The sequence below is a fragment of the Littorina saxatilis genome, linkage group LG3 (assembly GCF_037325665.1).
Source record: "Littorina saxatilis isolate snail1 linkage group LG3, US_GU_Lsax_2.0, whole genome shotgun sequence".
Taxonomy (NCBI): domain Eukaryota; kingdom Metazoa; phylum Mollusca; class Gastropoda; order Littorinimorpha; family Littorinidae; genus Littorina; species Littorina saxatilis.
This window is the reverse complement of record NC_090247.1, coordinates 43,701,981-43,724,081: the sequence shown is the minus strand read 5'-3', so window position 1 is coordinate 43,724,081 and position 22,101 is coordinate 43,701,981. Positions and strand designations below refer to the sequence as shown.

The following is a 22,101-nucleotide window of genomic DNA, read 5'->3' as shown; positions in this document are numbered from 1 at the left end:
GTCGTCTTTTCTTAACATTACTAGTAGTCTTGAGAGCGCACAGGCCCCACCCACTTCAATTTGACTGATCCCGACCTGCTCGTGACGAGTGCCTCAGTGTGTTCAAGCCGTCATGAATACAATGCCCGTGAAGTGCATAGTGCTTTTAGTTAAATGCGCTATAGAAATCTCTAATAAATAAATAAAATCATTCATGGTCTCAGTCACCGAGACGAGACGACTGTCCAGAGGAAATGACCACTCGATGAAACGTCACAAGTACGTCATTTAATCCCTGACGTCAGAGGACTCTGTTGCTATTGCTGGCATTCTTCACAGAGATGACAATAATCAGTGACTTGGAATAAGCCGTATTTTTCTTTAGCTGACGCACAGTCAAACGTGCTTCTTTCAAAACAGCCAATGCAGTACAGTAACATTTCCATTGCGAGGGATCCCGACCTTCATGAACAGCCAAAATTACACGTACACCGTCCACAGTAGATTTTACTTCGATGTGATGGAAGGAAATACTTAGTTGTTTGGAACAACATGGACTCTGAAAATGATTCTCAAGTGGAACTGTGACAGCTGCGTCTTCCACAAATGTAAGTTATTATTGCAGTCAATGATAATTCGGAGGAAATGAGATTTGTATGCAGGAACTTCTTCTTCTTCTGCGTTCCCGGGTATGCAGGAACAATGTAAAGAGCAATTGTTATTGTGTCCTGCAACATCTCTAATGTCTAATGAAACAAAGACCAAATGCAAGTTGTGGGGAAAAATGACTGTCTAGTAATTTCAATCCGGCAACTCTTTTACTACTTGCCCGCCTGTGTGTGTGTGTGTGTGTGTGTGTGTGTGTGTGTGTGTGTGTGTGTGTGAATTCAGATGTAGTTGTCGCAAACTTGAAATTGAATCAGGACAAAATAATGACGTTGATCGTGAAGGTAGGCTAAGCCTATGTTGCGACATGAATGCACTAGGTGATGAGTTCATTGTGTTTACATGTTCAAAATTTAGTGCCAAACGATTCAAGTATATTCCTCATAAATATTTGTCAGTTCAAACTATGTTTACTCTTTGTAATTTTATGTCTGGAGGCAAGAACGTAAAGTTTAAATTCCAAATTCCTTAAATTAGGTCAGGTCATTTTCTGTTTTAAATTTTCGAATCGAAATGTCAGATTACTGTTAGCTAGTTGAAGCTTTGAACAAATTTGTTTCTGTTCTTTGCATATTTTACGTGAGCTATCATTCATGCCCCAAAAGGGTTTAAAGGATTTAAACTTGAGTACCTGCGAATGGCGTGTGTGTGTGTGTGTGTGTGTGTGTGTGTGTGCACAGTGTGTGTGTGTGTGTGTGTGTGTGTGTATGTGCGTGCTCAAAACATTACGTTGTGATACTAAAGTCGAGAGCAGGAAATGGAAAGTAACCAGATGTTAATTGACTTCTATCATTTCAGATTTCAGACATGTAGCATGGTTTGGCGTGACATTGTGATTAGTTACTGTCTTCTTTCTGCAATACGTAAGTTGATCTCACTACACACAATTTCAAAAGAGACATGTTTATACAACTCTCCAGAGAAACTGACACGTCACTATCTGAAGGAGAACTTTGCTTTGGGCAATTCTCTACACAACACACACACACACACAAACACACACACACTGACACACACACACACACACACACACACACACACACACACACACACACACACACACACACACACACACACACTCAAATGTATTTGCTACATTTATTAGCTATTTTTCCCTTCTTTAATCGGGACATATTTTTTGGACGTCCGTCCTCCGTCTGTTCGTTCTAATTTGTTGTACATTAGTAAGTAATTCGCGATCACTTTCGAGTTGCGTGTGAATTGATATACTATGATGGAAAAAGTGATCCGTGATTATGCCAACTGTAAAGTTCAATAAATACTTTGGTGCAGCATTTTTCGGCATAGAAACTTGATCAAGTATTACCTAAGGTAGTGGTGGTGGTGGTGGTGGGGGGGGGGGGGGGGGGGGGAGGGAGGTATCCATGTGTATATATTCATTTCAGTGTTATGTAGTAATTTCTTTTTTTGTGTGCAGTTCAAGCATTAAACACATATCGTGACGGAAGGGCCGCGATGAATCTAGTCAATGCAGGTAAATCTCGTCAAAGAAGGTTTAAAACTTAAAAACAAAAGTCGACGCTGAATCTCCCTGCATGTCTCGGTCTGTCAATTTTTCTTTCTCTTTTACACACACGCACGCACGTCCGCACGCTTATACGCACGCACGGACGACACACACGCACAAAATCCCAAACAAAATGAAAGCATACACAGAAACAAACGCACATACACACACGCACGCACGCACAAACACATGCGCACGCGTACATGAAAAGATACCGATACAGGCGATGGACATTGTTGTTGTTGATATGATACCATTCCACTACTGAAACTGAAGATGAAAAAAACTCCTTGTAAATGTGAGTCGTCTGATTTGATTATTGTTTTGATCTGAAAGAAGCAGGTTGCAATCCGGGTCAGTGGGGTGACCGGTGCACACAGAAATGTCGCTGTCTCCTGAAAGCTGACCAGTGTGACCACATGACTGGTCACTGTGAGAGTGGCTGCCGCCCTGGTTACTATGGAACAGGCTGCCAACAGCGTAAGTTCAAATATTCATTGTCCAGTCAGATGCTCGTTTAATTTGTTGTCAAGATTTCCATATATATTAAGATTGCCATTACCTCCAGAAATGACTACCTGTATAAATGCACGCAGTCACAAGCAGTCCAGGTTATTTTGAAAAGGGGTCACTATTGCGCCTAGGGTCCATCTCAGACTTACCTGGATTGTTTCCCTTTATCCGTGTTGAAAAGGCATACATTTTGGAATTATAGGTCTATTTCCCGCAACCTCTGGATTGATCGCTGAATATATGTGACAATCATACGTCTAGCTAGATACATTATTTGAAATAACAACTCGAATATCTCCTTCATATTTTTCTTTATCTATTTTAAGCGTGTCTACAATGAGGGCATCGTGTAATTTTACCCGTGGACATTTTAAAAAAACCCACCATTTCTAAGTCACAAAGATAAGAACAGATTATACTGACGAAAATTGAGGTTTGGGCAGATTATGAATTTTCATGCAGACAGTTTTGTGTGGTTTTCTGAGCCAAGTTGAAAACAATTGGAGTTTTGTAATAATAAAAAAATGCTATGATGTATTTCTCAAAGAATATTCAGTTGCCTGCGTAGTTAAGAATGCCTCATTGATAAATAAAGTTTGGCACATCAACGATGACAGCAGGGACTATGACCACTTGAGGTTCAGCTTTTGACATTAGTGTGTAACATTTATAGTAATGATACTTCTCAGAAATTGCAGTAGGAAGGGAGGTAAGCAATGTTTGTCAAATCATTATCGCCTCAGTTTTCTTTTGTCAGTGTGCATTGTTGGGATGTACGGTATCAACTGTGCGTTGCCATGCGGTCAGTGTAGTGGAGGGAGGTGCCACCCCCTCACCGGACGCTGTCCTGGCGGCTGTCGGACCAACTGGACAGGAGCTCTGTGCAAAACAAGTGAGTTGACACTACAATTATTGTGTACTTCAATAACTGTGGACAATGATATTTTGGATTTGCGTCAAAACTCGCAACGTTTTCGCATAATTATGTGGAAAAAGTTAATATTGTGGAGCTGTAATAATAAGTACATAATGTTTTTCGTTTTAGGTTTGGCTGATGTGAACACACACGCACACACACACCAACAACAACAAGAACAACAAGAACAAGAACAAGAACACAAACACAAACACACATACACACACACGCGCGCGAGAACACACACACACCGTACACACACACACACACACACACAGTCACACACACACACACACACACACACACACACACACACACACACACACACATACCAGCAAGCACACACAAACCATCAAGCACGCACCAACTTGGTCTGGTCGAGTCTTCGACTGAGGTACCAAAAGCCTCAGAATCTTGAAGTGGACAAATTTCTTGGAAGATGTAGCGTGTCCCATCGTCGTCAGCAGACTTATTTCTGTAAATAGTTGTCGCACAGGCAGAAATTGGCAGTGAAAAAGGCGCATGTATAGCACTGTTGCCAAAGAAAACAACTTTTTGTGAAGAAGAAGGCTCTCTAATGAATACATACGTATGTTTGTTTTCAGACTGCAGCAATAGGGGCAGTGGGTGTCCAGTGCCTTGTGGTCATTGCCTGGGGGGTGCTGACTCCTGTGACCAGTCCAGGGGAGTGTGCAGAGGAGGCTGCATGCCTGGCTGGACTGGCCTCGACTGCACCGCCGGTAAGTTGATGTGCTGTATACAATCAGTGAAACCCTTCTTTCGAGAACGCCAATTCTAAGACCCTCTCTGCTGCGGCAAGACCCTGTTTCTAAAGGTGTTCTTTCATGTGGTCTCGAAGGTTACCTCCATTATACGACTACTACCTTTATACGGCTCCCTCTTTATACGACTTGAGAAGGAGGGTCGGGTGCAAGGATATATAGGAGCTATCAAAAATGTCTGCCCAAATCACACACCTTGGGACGACTCGGGTGTGGTCGTACAGAGGGGCCTGGACCACAGAGAGAGTGGCAATTTTCTCGTGCAAATCAACCAGCTAACCAAAATTCTGCTGCAGGCTGTCGACAAGGGGTGTGGAGCGAGGGCACCATGTCCACGAAGAGAATTACAAAGCATGACAGTAGTTTGAGCGTGCAGTAATCTATGAACCTTACAAAATGTGTACGATTCTTGCTCTGCAGGCTGAAGACGAGGGGTTTGGGGCAAGGGATACATGCTACAGGACCACGATGAGAATGTCAAATCATGACAGAAGTGTCAACGTACAGTGATCAATGAACTTGACCAAATGTGTAGGATTCTTGCAGGCTGTCTACAAGCGTGCAGTGATCAATTAGGAACTTGACCAAATGCGTAGGATTCTTGCAGGCTGTCTACAAGCGTGCAGTGATCAAACCAAATGTGTAGGATTCTTGCAGGCTGTCCACAAACGTGCAATGATCAATGAACTTGACCAAATGTGTAGGATTCTTGCAGGCTGTCCCACAAGCGTGCAGTGATCAATGAACTTGACCAAATGTGTAGGATTCTTGCAGGCTGTCCACAAGCGTGCAATGATCAACGAACTTGACCAAATGTGTACGAATCTTGCAGGCTGTCCACCAGAGGTGTGGGGTGAGGGCTGCAGGACGGTGTGCGGGAAATGCAAGGGGGGCGACAATTACTGCTACGCTGACAACGTTCTCTGTATGAACGGCTGTCAGCTAGGATTTTCAAGATCGGCCTGCAACACAGGTAAGGATGGGTTGTGTGCGAGCGGCGGGGGCGGGTAATTGTGTCAGGATGGGTTGTGTGCGAGCAGCGGGGGCGGGTAATTGTGTCAGGATGGGTTGTGTGCGAGCGGCGGGGGCGGGTAATTGTGTCAGGATGGGTTGTGTGCGAGCGGCGGGGGCGGGTAATTGTGTCGGAGAAGAAGGCAAATACTTTAAATGATTGAATAATGGGTCAGTCCTCACGAAGGCAAATACTTAAAATGATTGAATGTGCGTTGCCTATGCTCTGCATCACGATAAGTAATACTACAGTAGTTGTGCAGTATCTTTGAGACTTTCGTGTGTTCTTAAATGATATTGATTGTTTTACTGATTTGCCTAACTTCCACCAACATTGAAACCGACAGAACAAGAGGACTGCCCCGGCCGAAAATGTCGTTGTGGTCGGTGTTACGGAGGCTCTGACCGCTGTGACGTCACCACTGGTACCTGTCGGGATGGGTGTGAAAACAATTACACTGGAAAAACATGCATGAGTGGTAAGACAACGCGTTACGGAATGTCGCAGAGAAAGACAATACGTCTTCAAATTGTCTGCACATGCAATGTGTTTGCTATTTCTTAAACATGTGCCTCGAAAGCGTTCAGTGTCCTACTTCAGTTGTAGTGGGTCTGGTGGGTGTTTTCTCACAGATAGTCTTGCTAAGATAAACTCACACGCGCACACAAACATATATACACATGAATGCACGCACTCAAGCAATCTTAAAGGCAAACTCCTTCCCGCTTATACAGTTCGGCCCCCATGTCAGATCTAGACAAGCTTTTACATGGGGCGAGGCCATTCATTCACTTGGTCACATACCAAAAACCAACATCCTGATTGTTTTCTGTAGTGAATTTGAATTTTTGGATAAATGAATGTCTTTGGCTTTAACGAAATCAATTCATACACAACTTAAAGTGTACACAGAAAGCACCCAGGCTTTTCATTTTTAGTATGTGACCAAGTTGAGGAATGGTTTTCTGCCATGTTAAAGCCTGGCCTGATCTGAGATGGTGACCCGAACTGTTGTCATGAGAAGTGTGTCTTCAAAATGAGAGGTGTACTGTAAGTTTCATTTCTTTTTGGCAGACTGTAGAAAGAATGGACATGAAGGGCGGTGTTATCCCAGGTGTCGGAACTGTTCATGCGGCTGCAACATTTTGACCGGGGTCTGCTCGGAGTGCGGTTCTCGGAGTGCCTCCCTACGACCAGGTAACTTCTTGTTGCTTTTGTTTGTTCTTCTTCTTCTTCTTCTTGTTCTTGTTCTTGTTCTTGTTCTCCTCCTCCTCCTCCTCCTCCTCCTCCTCCTCCTTCTCCTCCTCCTCCTCCTTCTCCTCCTCCTTCTTCTTCTTCTTCTTCTTCTTCTTCTTCTTCTTCTTCTTCTTCTTCTTCTTCTTCTTCTTCTTCTTCTTCTTCTTCTTCTTCTTCTTCTTCTTCTCCTCCTCCCCGCCCTTATCGGTACATCATCGACTACGATTGTTCTCTGGACAAGCTGTTTAGTGCATTTTGCGAGTATTTCTAGCTCTTCTGCGGCGCAGTGGTGTCCCAGAATACTTGCAAGCCAAATACATACAACTTATAGTTTATTACACAGGCCAGCAACTCCAAAAAATATTACATTTCATGGAAGCTGAGATGATAACAATTAGAAAACTGAAGATTTGAGGTCTCTTACTTGCAGGATACCTTTTTCAGAGCACATGTTCCAAATGACCGCCGTTTCGCTGCAGACACTCTTGAAGCCGACGAGCAAAGTTGTCAATCACCTTGACACACTCTTCCTTCCTCATGGCACAAATGTTCTGGGTGATGGCCACTTTCAGTTCAGCAATTGATTGAGGAGGATTCTCATACACGTGGTTCTTCAAGAACCCCCAGAGATAAAAATCTGGGGGGTTCAGATCAGGTGAATACGGAGACCACTCAGGTTCGCGGCGCCTGCTGATCAGCCGATCAGGGAATCTGTGGTCCAGCCACTGCATCGTGATATTGGCTGTATGTGGAGTTGCCCCATCTTGCACATCTCGATTCACGCCACGACGTGTCCCAAGTACCCCCCAGAACTTGTTGAGCACCGCAATGTAACGCTCCTTTGTGACAGTGATTGCATCCTCGTCTGCGTTTTCAAACCAAAATGGTCCGATTATGCCATGCTTGGAGATGGCCACCCAGGCCGTGCATTTCACAGAGTGCAAGGGCCTCTGAAGCACCTCGTCTGGGGCTTGTGCGCCCCAGAACACATTGTTCTTGCTATTGACATGCCCACAGAGCAAAAAGTGTGCTTCGTTACTGAATCAAACATCATCAAGAAAGTCAGGGTCCTCTTCGATCTTGTCCTCGAACCACCGGCACATCACAACACGTTTTGCCATGTCAGCTGGTGTGAGTTTATGCTTGATCTGGATCCTGTATGGGTAAAGATGAAGATCCTTGATCAAGATTCTTTGCACTGATGAACGTGAAATACCCAGCTCTTGGCTTCGTCTTCGGATGGACTTTGTCGGACTCCTTCCGACAGAATCTCTCACCGCATTCACACTGTCAGGAGATCTTACAGTCACCTTCCTGCCAGATTTGGGTATTTCTGCCTTCTTGTTGATGTTGTTGACTGATCCTGTGTCTTTAAATTTGTGAACCCAACGATAAATTTGGCTTTTCTGGGGATAATTGTTGAAGTGGAAATTCCTGCGATATTTGGCTTGCACCGTTTTGAATGATTTCGTCGCCAAATAAGTAGTGACGCAAAATAGTTTTTGCTCTTTTGTCCAAGGCATTTTAAATTTGTCTGATTGCTAATTATTCGTTGTTATGGTCTCCTCTTTGCAAATCTGAAAAATAAGAAAAATAACTTTAAATATTGGCAGAGTTATTAGCACTAACATAGGTTGCAAGTATTCTGGGACACCCTGTAGATCTTCATGGGATATACAGGTTACAACACTTGTGATTTTTTAAATGGCTTGTATTTCAGTCAAGACCCAGCGGGAATATCAAAGGGACTTGATATTCATCCGCTGGGTCTTGACTAAAATACAAGCCAGATAAAAACCCACTCGTGTTGTAATAACCTATATATATATACATCTATTTAACACACAAAAAAGAAAGAAAAAAAAAGAAAATAAGAACCGGCCTGTTTCCGTTGACAGTTGAGCATTCCAGAGAGTCACAGGATTTAGCAATGTTAAGCCACGTAGCCGGTTGTCCGTAGACAAAACAAACTAGAATACTTCTGAAACTGGAAGAAGAAAAAGGACGTAAACATTGTTTTCTCGGCTGATATTAAAAGCTGCACCTTGGAAACTGTACGCACTGCTAAAGCTTTGATGACCTCCAGACATTACGCAAGTTTGGTTGAACGTATGAAGCTAGAGTGTTTGAATTTCACACACTCTCGAGGGGTTGGTGACCTCCAGACATGACGCCCTCTGGGTAGACCTTAAACACATTTTTAAGATCACAGCCGAATCATGTTGGACCCTTATCAAGTGTGTACTGAAAACTCTGGACATAGACGTTCTTTGAGTGCAGGCAATGAAGCATATTTTCACTGAAACTTTCCTCCACAGCGAGACCTTCCCAAGAGAAGCTCAAGAAAGAAAAGCAAGACTGGTTGTGGATTACATCGTGTGCCTCTGTGGTGTCCGCAATAGTAGTTCTGCTCGCCGTGGAACTCACCCGCAGGTGAGTTATACGTAACGCACTTGAGAAGCTTCTGTTTGTGAACGAAAGGCTGTAAGATAAGAAGCAGGTCACAGCATTGCTGAAGCAAGGATTTGTATTTTTGTCGCAGATTACGATATAAACCGTCCAAAGCTTTACACAACAATGTCACAGAAGACTACACACACCTTTAGTGTTGCCAGCCTAATGAGACTGTATGCGTTTTGTCAGTTAGCCTCTGTCGCCAAAATGTAATTAACATTTCCCGTGATCACGTACTTGGGCTGAAAGCTGTGTGCGGTATGCCAACATGGACCCACATTCCATCTTTGACAATTTTCTTACGTAATAAGTACCCAGAACAGAAAGAATTGTCCCTCTCGCCGAGACAACTAGACTTCCATGAAGACTGTTGACGTAACTAGTTCACTTGCGGGACTTTATGTGAGCCTGATCGAGGGTCACGCTTTTATGCCTCGAGAATGCAAAAAATTAGTTCGTAAGTTTAAAATTGTGATAATTTAGTACAACTATTTGCATTCGATCGTAACCGTGCGCGCGCGTGTACGTGTATGTGTTTGTATGGGTGTGTCTTTGTGTCTTTCTCTTTCTATCTCATACAATCTTTCAATGTCAAAGTGTCCGTCAATACCTGCAAGTCTAAATACATTAAAAAAAACAAGTCGCGTAAGGCGAAATTACTACATTTAGTCAAGCTGTGGAACTCACAGAATGAAACTGAACGCACTGCATTTTTTTCACAATGACCGTAGTCCGCCGCTTGTGCATAACGGAGTGAAACTGACGAGCCTGTTCAGCGCGGTAGTGGTTTCGGTGTGCTGCATAGCACGCTTTTCTGTACCTCTCTTCGATTTAACTTTCTGAGCGTGTTTTTAATCCAAACATATCATATCTATATGTTTTTTGGAATCAGGAACCGACAAAGAATAAGATGAAATTGTTTTTAAATCGATTTCGAAAATTTAATTTTGATCATAATTTTCATATTTTTAATTTTCAGAGCTTGTTTTTAATCCAAATATAACATATTTATATGTTTTTGGAATCAGGAAATGATGTAGAATAAGATGAACGTAAATTTGGATCGTTTTATATATATAAAAAAAAAAAAAAATTATTACAATTTTCAGATTTTTAATGACCAAAGTCATTAATTAATTTTTAAGCCACCAAGCTGAAATGGAATACCGAAGTCCGGCCTTCGTCGAAGATTGCTTTACAAAAATTTCAATCAATTTGATTGAAAAATGAGGGTGTGACAGCGCCGCCTCAACTTTTACAAAAAGCCGGATATGACGTCATCAAAACCCCCCGCGGGTTAGGGGGAGTCCCATATTGGTTGGGACGAGAAAGAATTTACCCGATGCTACCCAGCATGTCGTAAGAGGCGACTAACGGTTCTGTTTCTCCTTTTACCCTTGTTAAGTGTTTCTTGTATAGAATATAGTCAATGTTTGTAAAGATTTTAGTCAAGCAGTATGTAAGAAATGTTGGGTCCTTTGTGCTGGAAACTTGCATTCTCCCAGTGAGGTCATATATTGTACTACGTTGCAAGCCCCTGGAGCAATTTTTTGATTAGTGCTTTTGTGAACAAGAAACAATTAACAAGTGGCTCTATCCCATCTCCCCCCTTTCCCCTATCCCATCTCCCCCCTTTCCCCGTCGCGATATAACCTTGAATGGTTGAAAACGACGTTAAACACCAAATAAAGAAAGAAAGAACGTCATCAAAAGTATTAATCGAAAAAAAGAAAAAAACATCCGGGGATATCATTCCCAGGAACTCTCATGTCGAATTTCATAAAGATCGGTTCAGTAGTTTGGTCTGAATCGCTCTACACACACACACGCATAGACAGACAGACAGACAGACAGACAGACAGACAGACACACACACACACACACACACACACACACACACACACACACACACACACACACACACACACACACACACACACACACACCACGACCCTCGTCTCGATTCCCCCTTTATGTTAAAACATTTAGTCAAAACTTGACTAAATGTAAAAAGAAGTTTTTTCAGTCTCGTTCTCGCTTTATCAAGTCATGCAGGCCTTGACGTTCAGTTGTACATCGACAAAAACACGAGTATACCTACATTCGACTCAAATGACTGTTTTACATACACAGAAACATTGATTCGATTATAACAACTGATAAAGGAACAACATCTGTGTGCGCGAGAGAAAGAGGGACGCACGCACGCACGCACGCACGCACGCACGCACGCACGCACGCACGCACGCACGCACACACACACACACACACACACACACACACACACACACATGTCCTAATGCAAATAACACTAGAATATTATAATTTTAAACTTTCTGAAGGTACACTTATATCTATTTTCGGACATGGCAGATTGTGAACAATTTAAAACAGCGCTTACATATCACTTAACTTTCATACTTTTTTTAAAGATAACTTTTACCTCTTCTCATGCCATTTTTCAGAATGGGTGTATTGGTACGTTTCGCAGATCGGTTAAAAATGACACGGTCAATTGTTTGATTTATTTATATTCAATTGTGTGGACTCAGCGCGGCAACAGAGAAAACAGATCTTAGTTTAGCCTTCGAAACCATCGTGAAATTACGCTATTTCCAGCAATATCGGAAAAACACGTTACAATAATTAAAATAAAAACACATCTTCTCAGCAAACGTAATACCACTTCCAAAATAAGTCCTGTGATTGTAATTGATTGGAGAGATACCCCATTCAATTACCCAACCCTCGTTTATCTGATTCATGACATGTCATCATATTCAAAATTCTGTATCATAAAATCTGTTCGATCGATTTCTCTAATTTTTGTCACACTTGTTTGAACACACTCTGAAAATACCATAGACAAAATATTAGTGAACTATTTTTGTTGGTTAATCTTTATAGACAGTAATAGTTCTAATTGTTATATTATTAAACTGAAAGCTTAATATAATAACGACACTGAAATTCCCTTGTGTAAAGAAATAGAACTGGAAGCAGGCAGTGATAACGGCACAGAGATGTCTCAGTTTTTCCTGTTGACAGCGCAGGCATTGTGAGCTGATATTAACATGACGCCAACATTTCTTCTAATAAATTAGTAACTTTTTCCGATCACTAAAACGAAATGTCACAAGCTGGTGAACGGCTAAATAAGATGTTTCGGCTTTGGTTTGAACAATATATGTACAATATTTAACATTTCGGATCCGTACTTTAAGCATACGTATGTTTCGTTTTCCAGGCTGTCCATCCGCAGCCGACATCGTCACGTGCGGGACATATTCAACAAGCTGACAGCCGACGACTCGTTCCGCTTCATCAACCCGCCCCTGCTGAATCGCACCCGACGCGTGAAGGATCCGCAGTTCGACCTCCAATGCCTGAGCACCAAGGATCGCGAGCACGTCCTCCGCGAGCTGGACTGCCTGCTGGAAGACAAGGAAGAGTACGAAGACTTCGTGCGGAGCCCCCGCTACAGGGAGCTGAGGGTGCTGGTGGCCAACAAGGCCTGGGCCACGGACAGTTCCTATGTTGATGCCTTCGGCCACGAGCCCGACTCAACGGCCGCCACGATCAATGCCATTACCCGCTGGAAGCTGAGGCTGAGCAAGTCGCTTGGCTCTTCCGTGGACGTGCAGACCAATTTGGTGGAGGCTGAGGACGGGCTCGCTTTGCAGAGCATCCTGAAGGACCCGGAAAACGCTGAGCCGGAGACGTTGGACGACGACGGCGGTCGGTCTATTGGTCACAATGTCCGCTTCTCCTCCGCCGCCTCCATGATCATCTTCCCCGTAATCAACTCCTCCAGCAGTTCTGTCTGTGGCGTTAGCAACCAGGATGCCAGTGTCTTCAACACGCTCTCCAATGCCTGGTCGTCTTTGACCGGCAGCAGCAACGTGGTCGCCAGTCCCTCGGGTGTTGACATCAGCTGTGAAATCAGTTCTCCTGAACCTGCTGATTCTCCTTCTTTTTCTTCTTCTGCGGTCCCAAATAGCAGCAGCCCTCTTTCGGCGCCTGTACCACCATTGACCCCCGTCAAGGGAAACTCTGACACGGTATTGTACACAGCTTATGATGATACGCTTCGCTTCGCAGCTAGAGATCTCCGGTCCCAGAAGCGCAACGAAAAACGCGATATTTCTAAAAACGCGCTGTCGTTATGCGACGAGGGAAGCTGCTGTTTGCATATCTGTAGGCGGACTTTTGCCCATAGTAAAGATGACAAACGTTGTGCAAGAATAGGCTCTGAAAACGAAGATAACATTCGACATGACGACTTGGCTGAGCAACTACTCTCACTGAAGAATCGCCATTTGTTGCGGACTACCGATTCGTTAATGCTGCTAACCTCCCCGAAGAGGGATGAAGAAGGGGATGGCGTGGATTGACGACTTGATTTTTTGTAGAGACTGGAACGACGTGTTTTTGAAAGAGGAGGTAAAACAAAAAAGGGAGGGAGTGTCAGGTAGATAGAGGCTGAAAGACACTTTCTTTCTTACTATCGAATCTTGGCTGAATTAAAATATACACATTCATTTTGAAATGAATTTATCACATGTTCCCCTGTGCTTCGCGTGGCCTGCAGCTGTGCGCGATGAGACGGTTACTTACCATACGAGATACGTCATTCCAAGCTTTGCCCAGAGTGACGACATTCATGTTCTAATTTTTATATCGAGACATGGATAACAAGAAATTCCTCTGATAGGAAAAACACCCCCGTTGGTCAAAGGGAAACTGCCACCAACTGAGAAGGTTATTTCCCTTTGACCAACGGGGGTGTCCGTCTATAAGTCGTTGTATAATTTTAATCCACCAATAACTCCCTAACCGTGTGTTTGACTGGTCCCAATTTTTGTAAGGACCGTCTCAGGAATGTATAGAACCTGTTCACCAAGTTTGGTGACGATCGGTCCGTTCATTCTTGAGATCTACTTGCGAACACAAACACACAAATACCGCCACAAACACATCGAGTGAAACCTATACACACCCCTATACCGGGGGTGTAAAAGCACGCTCCTCCAGGTTTGACCTGTAATGCTGCGTCGCCCAAAACAAATAACGGTTTTGGGTGTGACGAAAAAAAGAACAGGGCCGCAGTACTATGTAAATTATGAGCAATTCTTCCAAATCCATTTAAAAACAAGAAATTCCTTCGAGGTAGGAAAAACACCCCCGTTGGTCAAAGGGAAATAACCATTCTCACTGCCACCAACTGAGAAGGTTATTTCCCTTTGACCATTAAATATGTCACTCTATAAGTCCTTGTAGAATCTTAATCCACCAATAACTCCCTAACCGTGTGTTTGACTGGTCCCAATTTTTGTAAGGACCGTCTCAGGAATGTATAGAACCTGTTCACCAAGTTTGGTGACGATCGGTCCGTTCATTCTTGAGATCTATATGCGAACACAAACACACAAACACACAAACACATCGAGCGAAACCTATACACACCTCGATACCGGGGGTGTAAATATGAGTACACGGAGCTAGATTGTTCTTCTTTCACTGCGTTCCCGGCCATGTTAGATTATCAATAGTAACGCCTTTATGGCAAAGTCTGCGACCCGCCGCAGCGATCATGCTGTTCTCATCAGCTTCTAGTGGGCCGAGCTAGATTCATCTCCTCGAAAACAAGTGACACACATTTTTATGTTTTAACATTACATTCAGTCTTCATCAGCCCCTGTGCTAAATTTGAACTGTCTTGCAAAAAGTTACTGGCTACTCACTGAGCACTGAGGGTGTGTGTCTGATGTTTGCTCACTAATAATATCAGACGCAAAGAAGAAAGGTCGGGTGATATTACTACTGCATAAATTCTTGTGTGGCAGTATTCTTCAACTATTGTACAAACATGATAAAACTTGATTTCAAACATGCGATGCTGAATACTACATGAAACTGTTGAAAACTGTTGAAACGAATGTGGAAAGTGCAAGCAAAATGTCTCCACTTAGTAAAAAAAATAATGTGCAGTGTAGTTTTAACATTGACGAGAATTCCGTTACACCTCGTATTGATGACGCTTTTTGACGCCACATGTTCTTGGCACTCTGATGTTTTGTGTGTCTGTGCATGTATGTGTCTGTGTGCGCATATGTGTCTGTATGGGCCCATGTATGTGTGCGTTTGTGTGTGTGTGTGTGGGCGTGTGTGTTTGTGTCAGTGTGTGTGTGTGTGTGTGTGTGTGTGTGTGTGTGTGTGTGTGTGTGTGTGTGTGTGTTTGTGCTAGATGTAAATGTTCGATTATTAATTTGATTAAAATATGGTCGGTTGAAAGCCGTTCATCTTCAATCATGGTTTTCACTGTGTTGTTTTTGTCAGAACACTAACGTCAATATTACTTGCAGGCCTACACTCCGATTCGGGACGGGACAGGACCTCTAGAAGACGGGTGCTCAAATATAGCATCTGTAAATTCGTCGAGTAAATTGTTATTCTCAGTTACGCCTCAGTTAGGCACGAAACAAGCAAACAAGCAAACAAACAAACAAACATACAAACCAAAAAACTAAAAACCTCACCCTAATCGCCCCCTCCAAAAAAACAACCCACCACCCAAACACATACACCCAAAAACAAAACATAGACGAAACAAAATAAAACAAAGAAACAAATACCACCCTTAAAAACACGAACAGCAACAAACAAACAAACAGAAAGACAAGACTACCTCACACACACACACACACAGACACACACACACACACAGACACACACACACACACACACACACACACACACACACACACACACACACGCACACACATAGTCTTTCGGATGAGACGAAAAACCGAGGTCCCTTCGTGTACACTACATTGGGGTGTGCACGTTAAAGATCCCACAATTGACAAAAGGGTCTTTCCTGGCAAAATTGAAAAGGCAAAGATAAAAATGTCCACCAAATACCCGTGTGACTTGGAATAAAGGCCTTGAAAGGTGAATGCTCGCCCTAATAGGCTTGAGGTTTGCTGGCCGATGTGAATGCGTGATATATTGTGTAAACAATTCCATCTCACACGGCAGAAATTAATATGTAAAGCGCTTAGAGAACGTCAAGCGCTATATAAATCTCCCCATACAATACAATTCGCCGTCTTCACTATCTTACTTGAAATTCAACTCTCCATCCGCAGAGACCCCTAAAACATGTGTAGATTAATTTATGTCTCAACAACAAAATTAATATTGGTGTTAATATGTTTCTGCATTGTGATGCTAATTAGAGACATAGATTTGCTTATACTTGTTTATTTCCTAGTTGTGGATTAATATTGATAACACGGATGCGCCACGGTCGTTAACGGCGCCAGTTGTGCAGCAACGTTTTCGCCGGAGGCGATTGAGAGAAAAATCCCACTGTAGTCATTATTTTAAAAAAAACCACCCACCCAGCAACAACAACTTCACAAATTGTTAAGTTTGATATTATGTGTGTGCTCAACTCGGATTTATAACTAACCTCCCACCTCCGTCCTCACAAACACACACCTAAAGTACCCCCCCCCCTCCTTTTTTGTTTTAATTTTTCAAATGCATTTAATTTTCTCAACTCGTAATTCTTGTATTTTATTCATTTTGATTCATTCCAAAGGTTTTGAGTTTTGTATTGAATATCTAATTTAGTGCGTGTATGCCCTTGAACAGCTGTCTCACAATCCCGCATTCTATTTATAGTTCGGGATACAGAATTTGTCTTTTTGTAAAAAAGATCAAAGGGCATATGTATCACCGCGCGTCGACCGAAGGTATTGCTGGTTAGGGGCTTGTAAGATCATTTGATTGTAGTTAAAGGTATAAGTTTAAGAACAACAATCACTCAACTTATTGTGTACTCCTCTCTCACTTATTAAACTTCCCATCCCCCACCACACCTCTTCCTCTTTACTGCCTCTGTACTCGATGCTGCTTTCTAGATTCTGTTGTGGGAACTTGGTTACAATAAACACTTAAAAACTGTTTCAGAACAGAGCACATAAGACTTTACATAAACCATTTTCAATACGAGTTGTTTTGGTACCCACCTCCGACTAAACTGTCCTTCCCCCATCACCCCTCGCCCCTTTTCTACTCCCCCCCCCCCCTCGCCATACTCTCTCCTTCGGTCCTTCTCAGTCCTATCAAACCATGAGGCGCTTCTCGTTCTCGTGTGATAAGTAGTCCGACTGTCTCTAATACACCTCCTGGTCTGGAACAAAAGCTTGGAACATTGCTCGAAATGAGACATAAGACAGAACACATAAGACTTCTGTGATACGATGTTTTTGTTGTTGCACCCACCTCTGCATGACTAACCGTCAATTAACCCTCTCCCACCCTCGCCCCACCTTACCCTCCCCCTCCATCCCCGTCACCCTGGTCCCTCCGGAACGAAGTGAAGACGTGAACACCTGGCTGGTTGTCCTGCCGTGGCCTCCCCGCCGTGTTTGTCCAGGAGCTACCTCGGCCAACAAGAACTCGCGGCGTTCTGAGCCCTGCACAAACCTTCCCCTGCCTTTCGCAAGTTGTCCGGAAGTTTCAATTGATTTAGATAACACAGTTTATCACTGGAAATCCGCGCTAGATTCCTGGCCTGCTGCAGGCTAGGGGCTATAGGGCTAGGCCTGGACAGGAGTTGCTGTGGCTGCCTTGTCTGTAAGGGGCCGCTGCTCATATTCTGGCTTCTCTCGTCTTTTTCTCCAAACCTCTTGGATTTGACTTGGGAGACGAGACAGGGTAAGCAATGGAATATTTCATAAAGTACAATTGAACGCCCCTTTTAAGATCCCCCAATTTAAGACTACCTCCCTTTTAAGACCTGGCTTAAAAGGACTTTCTGTTCTTAACCTGTGTAAATTCACCCCCATTTTAAGACTCCCCCTTTTTAAGACCTGGTTTTCTCAGATTCTTGGAGCTCTTTAAAGGGTAGTTCAACTGTACACTACGAAATGTTTACAAGACCATCAACTATGTGTCCTCAAAGTGAACAGATTACAATCAAACAGAAATATAGAGAAGATGATAAATTAGAACAGATTTAAAGCTGCAGTTTGGTTCATGGTAAGCCGATGGCGAGGGAGAATATGATTGTTGTTATTGATAATGATTTTGGTTTATCTCTCTGCATCATTGCATTACTGTTCCTTCCATATAAATCCGAACAAGATATTTGCAGAAACAAAGGAGGAAACCGGTTTTTTTTCTTTATTTACTTACTGGTTTCCTTTTTTTTTTAGTATCAAATCTATCAGTTAATTCATTCTTTCATTTATTTAATAATTTTGTTTTTATTAATCTATCACTTATCTATTTCAAGTATTTCATTATGTTTAACATATTTATTAATACAAATAGAAAAAAGGAAAATGTCAGGCATTGCTCACCCATCCATTGAGGCGGGAAGATCCGTTCTTAAAACATTTGTTTGAACAAATACCTGCACCATGTTGACATTTGTCTATTGGTTTGTAGAGGCACCGTTGACTATACACAAAATGGGAGTGTAAAATACATTTCATAGCAACATGTAGAGGATGAAAGTCGCTTGTTCATTTCAAATGCGTGTGATTCTTTCATGTGCCAGGAGATTGGTTCCGGAAAACTCTCGCTTACTCCATTACACATGTCGCATGCATTTAGAGCCCTTACTTCCCTCTGGTTATTAGATCTCTAAACAGCGCTCTGCCTCATTTGGTTTAAGATTCTAACATGTAAATTAATTTGTTTTAAGTTAAAACTTAAAAAGAGTTATGTAAAAAATATTTGATAACGTATGAACGGATGTTTAAAAAAAAGACAGATTTTTAGAAAAAGATCAAGTTGACACCATCCATGACTATTTTTTAATGCATAACAGTTGTGGAAAAGTTCAACAGAAGAAAACAGAATAATTTTTTGAGCACAAGTGCCGTCAGTAGGAAATACTCAACTTCTATATATAGACTAACTGTTCCATACTGGGGTATCAGTTTCTTCTTCCTGTTGATATTCAAATATGGTCACAGTTGAAAAATAACTAACACCAGTGACAAATGCAGTACAGTTGATAATCGTCATACACTTTTAAAAACAAGAAGAATGTGACACATGAACAGGTTTAAAAAAAAAACATAAGAAAAAAATCAAGGCAAAAAGATTTAAGTTTTATACAGGGCAAGTGGAAAATAAGGTTATGAATTTATGAGAAAAAAGAAGAAGTTCTTTTAAGGACTTAAAACGTACTTAACAATCTCTCTCATGAACGGTTAGGAAGGTAAGGAGCCAGGGGGCATGCACTTTGGAACATATGATGAAATCGACAGTCTTCGCAGTGAACTCAGATGGGCATTCTCACAATGTGCTTCTATATAAGGAGAGGTACACCAAGAACATAATTACGTCCATAATATTTTATGTATCGAATCTGCCACGCGTTTTGACACGTAATGCCTACAGTCAAAAATATGAAACCAATCTGAAGAAAAGAGATGTATATAAGCCCAAAGAAGGAAATAAAGACACAAATTCCCTATGCTCATTGACACTGTTTTCATCATTTAAAAAGAAAAATTCCTCAGAAGAAAAAATATCGAATAAAAAAAAAAGAAAGAATAAACACATACAAATGTGACAAATATGACATGCTCTTTGACGCAATGTAGGCTACATCAATGTAACACGGGGAGGAGGGGAACTCCTTAGAAGGACACATGGACATACCAAAATCTGTTGCACATTTTCGGCTGTGTACACCACGAAAAACACATCGTATCAAGTAAGAACAGCAAATGAAGAAAAGCATAAATACGACATGCTTTTTCACAATCTATGAATCGCAGGTAAGAGGGAAAAACTCTGTAAGAAACACCAACCAGAACAGATATGGAGACATAGAAATCTGTCATTCTCTTTGACATTGTATGATTGAGAAACATAAGGAATACCAGCCGAAACAGCAAATGAACGCACACAGAAACTGTCATGCTTCCTCACACCAAATGCAAAACGCTGTATAGAAAAATAAACGATTCCATCCCTACTGACCGAACCCTACTGACCGAATCCCTACTGACCGAACCCTACTGACCGAATGCCTACTGACCGAACCCTACTGACCGAATCCCTACTGACCGAACCCTACTGACCGAATGCCTACTGACCGAATGCCTACTGACCGAATGTTTGCTGGCCGACCCCTACTGACCGAACCCTACTGACCGAATGCCTACTGACCGAATGTCTACTGACCGAACCCTACTGACCGAATCCCTACTGACCGAATGCCTACTGACCGAACCCTACTGACCGAATCCCTACTGACTGAACCCTACTGACCGAATGCCTACTGAGCGAATGTCTCCTGAGCGAATGTCTTCTGGCCGACCCCAACTGACCGAAAAAGGCAACATTTATCAAAACTGTGTGTGTGTGTGTGTGTGTGTGTGTGTGTGTGAGTGTGTGCGAGCGTGTGTGCTTGTGCGAGCGTGTGTGCTTGTTATAATTATTATTTGTGATTATTTGCGATTATTGGCGATGTAACGTTGCAATCACGCAAACACGCACACACACACACACACACACACACACACACACACACACACACACACACACACACACACACACACACACACACACTGACATATTTGTGCAATAAGTGCGTTACTTTTAATATATCTAATTTTACGCTGTCACTTTCTATCATTAATATACTTACAGATTATATTCAAAAATTGTTAGCTTTACATAAAAGCATGTGGTGATAAAACATGGTCCAACCCCCCCCCCCCTCCCCCTCTCTCTCTCTCTCTCTTTCTCCGCGTCTCTCTCTCTTGCTGTCTACCTCTGCAAGTCAATAACGCATGTAATAAAACATGAAGGTAACATGATATGATGCTAACACACACACACACACACACACACACACACACACACACGCACACGCACACGCACACACACACACACACACACAAACACAATCTAACACACACACACACACACACACACACACACACACACACACACACACACACACACACACACAATCTAACACACTCAAACACGATGTCTTGTCATGCAAATGTAGTTTTTCGGTCAGTAGTTTTTCGGAAAGTAGTTCTTCGGTCAGTAGGCATTCGGTCAGTAGGTATTCGGTCAGGAGGCATTCGGTCAGTAGGCTTCGGTCAGGAGGCATTCGGTCAGTAGGCATTCGGTCAGTAGGCATTCGGTCAGTAGGCTTCAGTCAGGAGGCATTCGGTCAGTAGGCATTCGGTCAGTAGGCATTCGGCCAGTAGGCATTCGGTCAGTAGGCATTCGGTCAGTAGGGTTCAGTCAGTAGGCATTCGGTCAGTAGGCATTCGGTCAGTAGGCATTCGGCCAGTAGGCATTCGGTCAGTAGGCATTCGGTCAGTAGGCATGACACCAAATAAACGTACCAACCAGAAACGCGCAGAAAAGACAAATGGGCACTGCTGTCTGACGCTGTTGGCATTATAGAGAAAATCTACGCCTTGTGGACAAAACAGAAATAAGAAAGGCACAATCTGGACACAACAACCTGCCATGCTTTTTACATTTAGTCAAGTTTTGACTAAATGTTTTAACGTAGAGGGGGGCATCAAGACGAGGGTTGTGGTGTATGTGTGTGTGTGTGTGTGTGTGTGTGTGTGTGTGTGTGTGTGTGTGTGTGTCTGTCTGTCTGTCTGTCTGTCTGTCCGTCTGTCTGTGTGTGTGTGTAGAGCGATTCAGACTAAACTATTAGGCCGATCTTTATGAAATTTGACATGAGAGTTCCTGGGTATGATATCCCCGGATGTTTTTTTCTTTTTTTCGATAAATACCTTTGATGACGTCATATCCGGCTTTTTGTAAAAGTTGAGGCGGCACTGTCACACCCTCATTTTTCAATTAAATTGATTGAAATTTTGGCAAAGCAATCTTCGACGAAGGCCGGGGTTCGGTATTGCATTTCAGCTTGGTGGCTTAAAAGCTAATGAGTGAGTTTGGTCATTAAAAATCGGAAACTTGTAATTAAAATTATTTTTTT

At 42.6% G+C, this 22,101-nt stretch overlaps 1 protein-coding gene across 1 annotated transcript; it reads left to right on the top strand.

Annotated features, from left to right (window-relative positions):
• The first annotated feature begins 288 nt into the window (after positions 1 to 288).
• Positions 289 to 15,343, top strand: LOC138962449 (uncharacterized). The gene is made up of 11 exons (XM_070334261.1): positions 289 to 587; positions 1,444 to 1,508; positions 2,084 to 2,140; positions 2,510 to 2,653; positions 3,444 to 3,578; positions 4,208 to 4,342; positions 5,217 to 5,357; positions 5,743 to 5,874; positions 6,471 to 6,593; positions 8,951 to 9,065; positions 12,334 to 15,343. Exons 2-11 carry the CDS (start codon positions 1,460 to 1,462, stop codon positions 13,478 to 13,480), a joined length of 2,178 nt encoding a protein of 725 aa, XP_070190362.1. The 5' UTR covers positions 289 to 587; positions 1,444 to 1,459; the 3' UTR covers positions 13,481 to 15,343.
• Positions 15,344 to 22,101: the final 6,758 nt, after the last annotated feature.

Bases quoted from the DNA above. Each gene is read 5' to 3' on its own strand.
- LOC138962449 (XM_070334261.1), top strand. From the start codon at position 1,460: ATGGTTTGGCGTGACATTGTGATTAGTTACTGTCTTCTTTCTGCAATA. The intron at 1,509-2,083 runs GTAAGTTGATCT...TTTTGTGTGCAG, and splicing joins CTGTCTTCTTTCTGCAATAC to TTCAAGCATTAAACACATAT. The intron at 5,875-6,470 runs GTAAGACAACGC...TCTTTTTGGCAG, and splicing joins TGGAAAAACATGCATGAGTG to ACTGTAGAAAGAATGGACAT.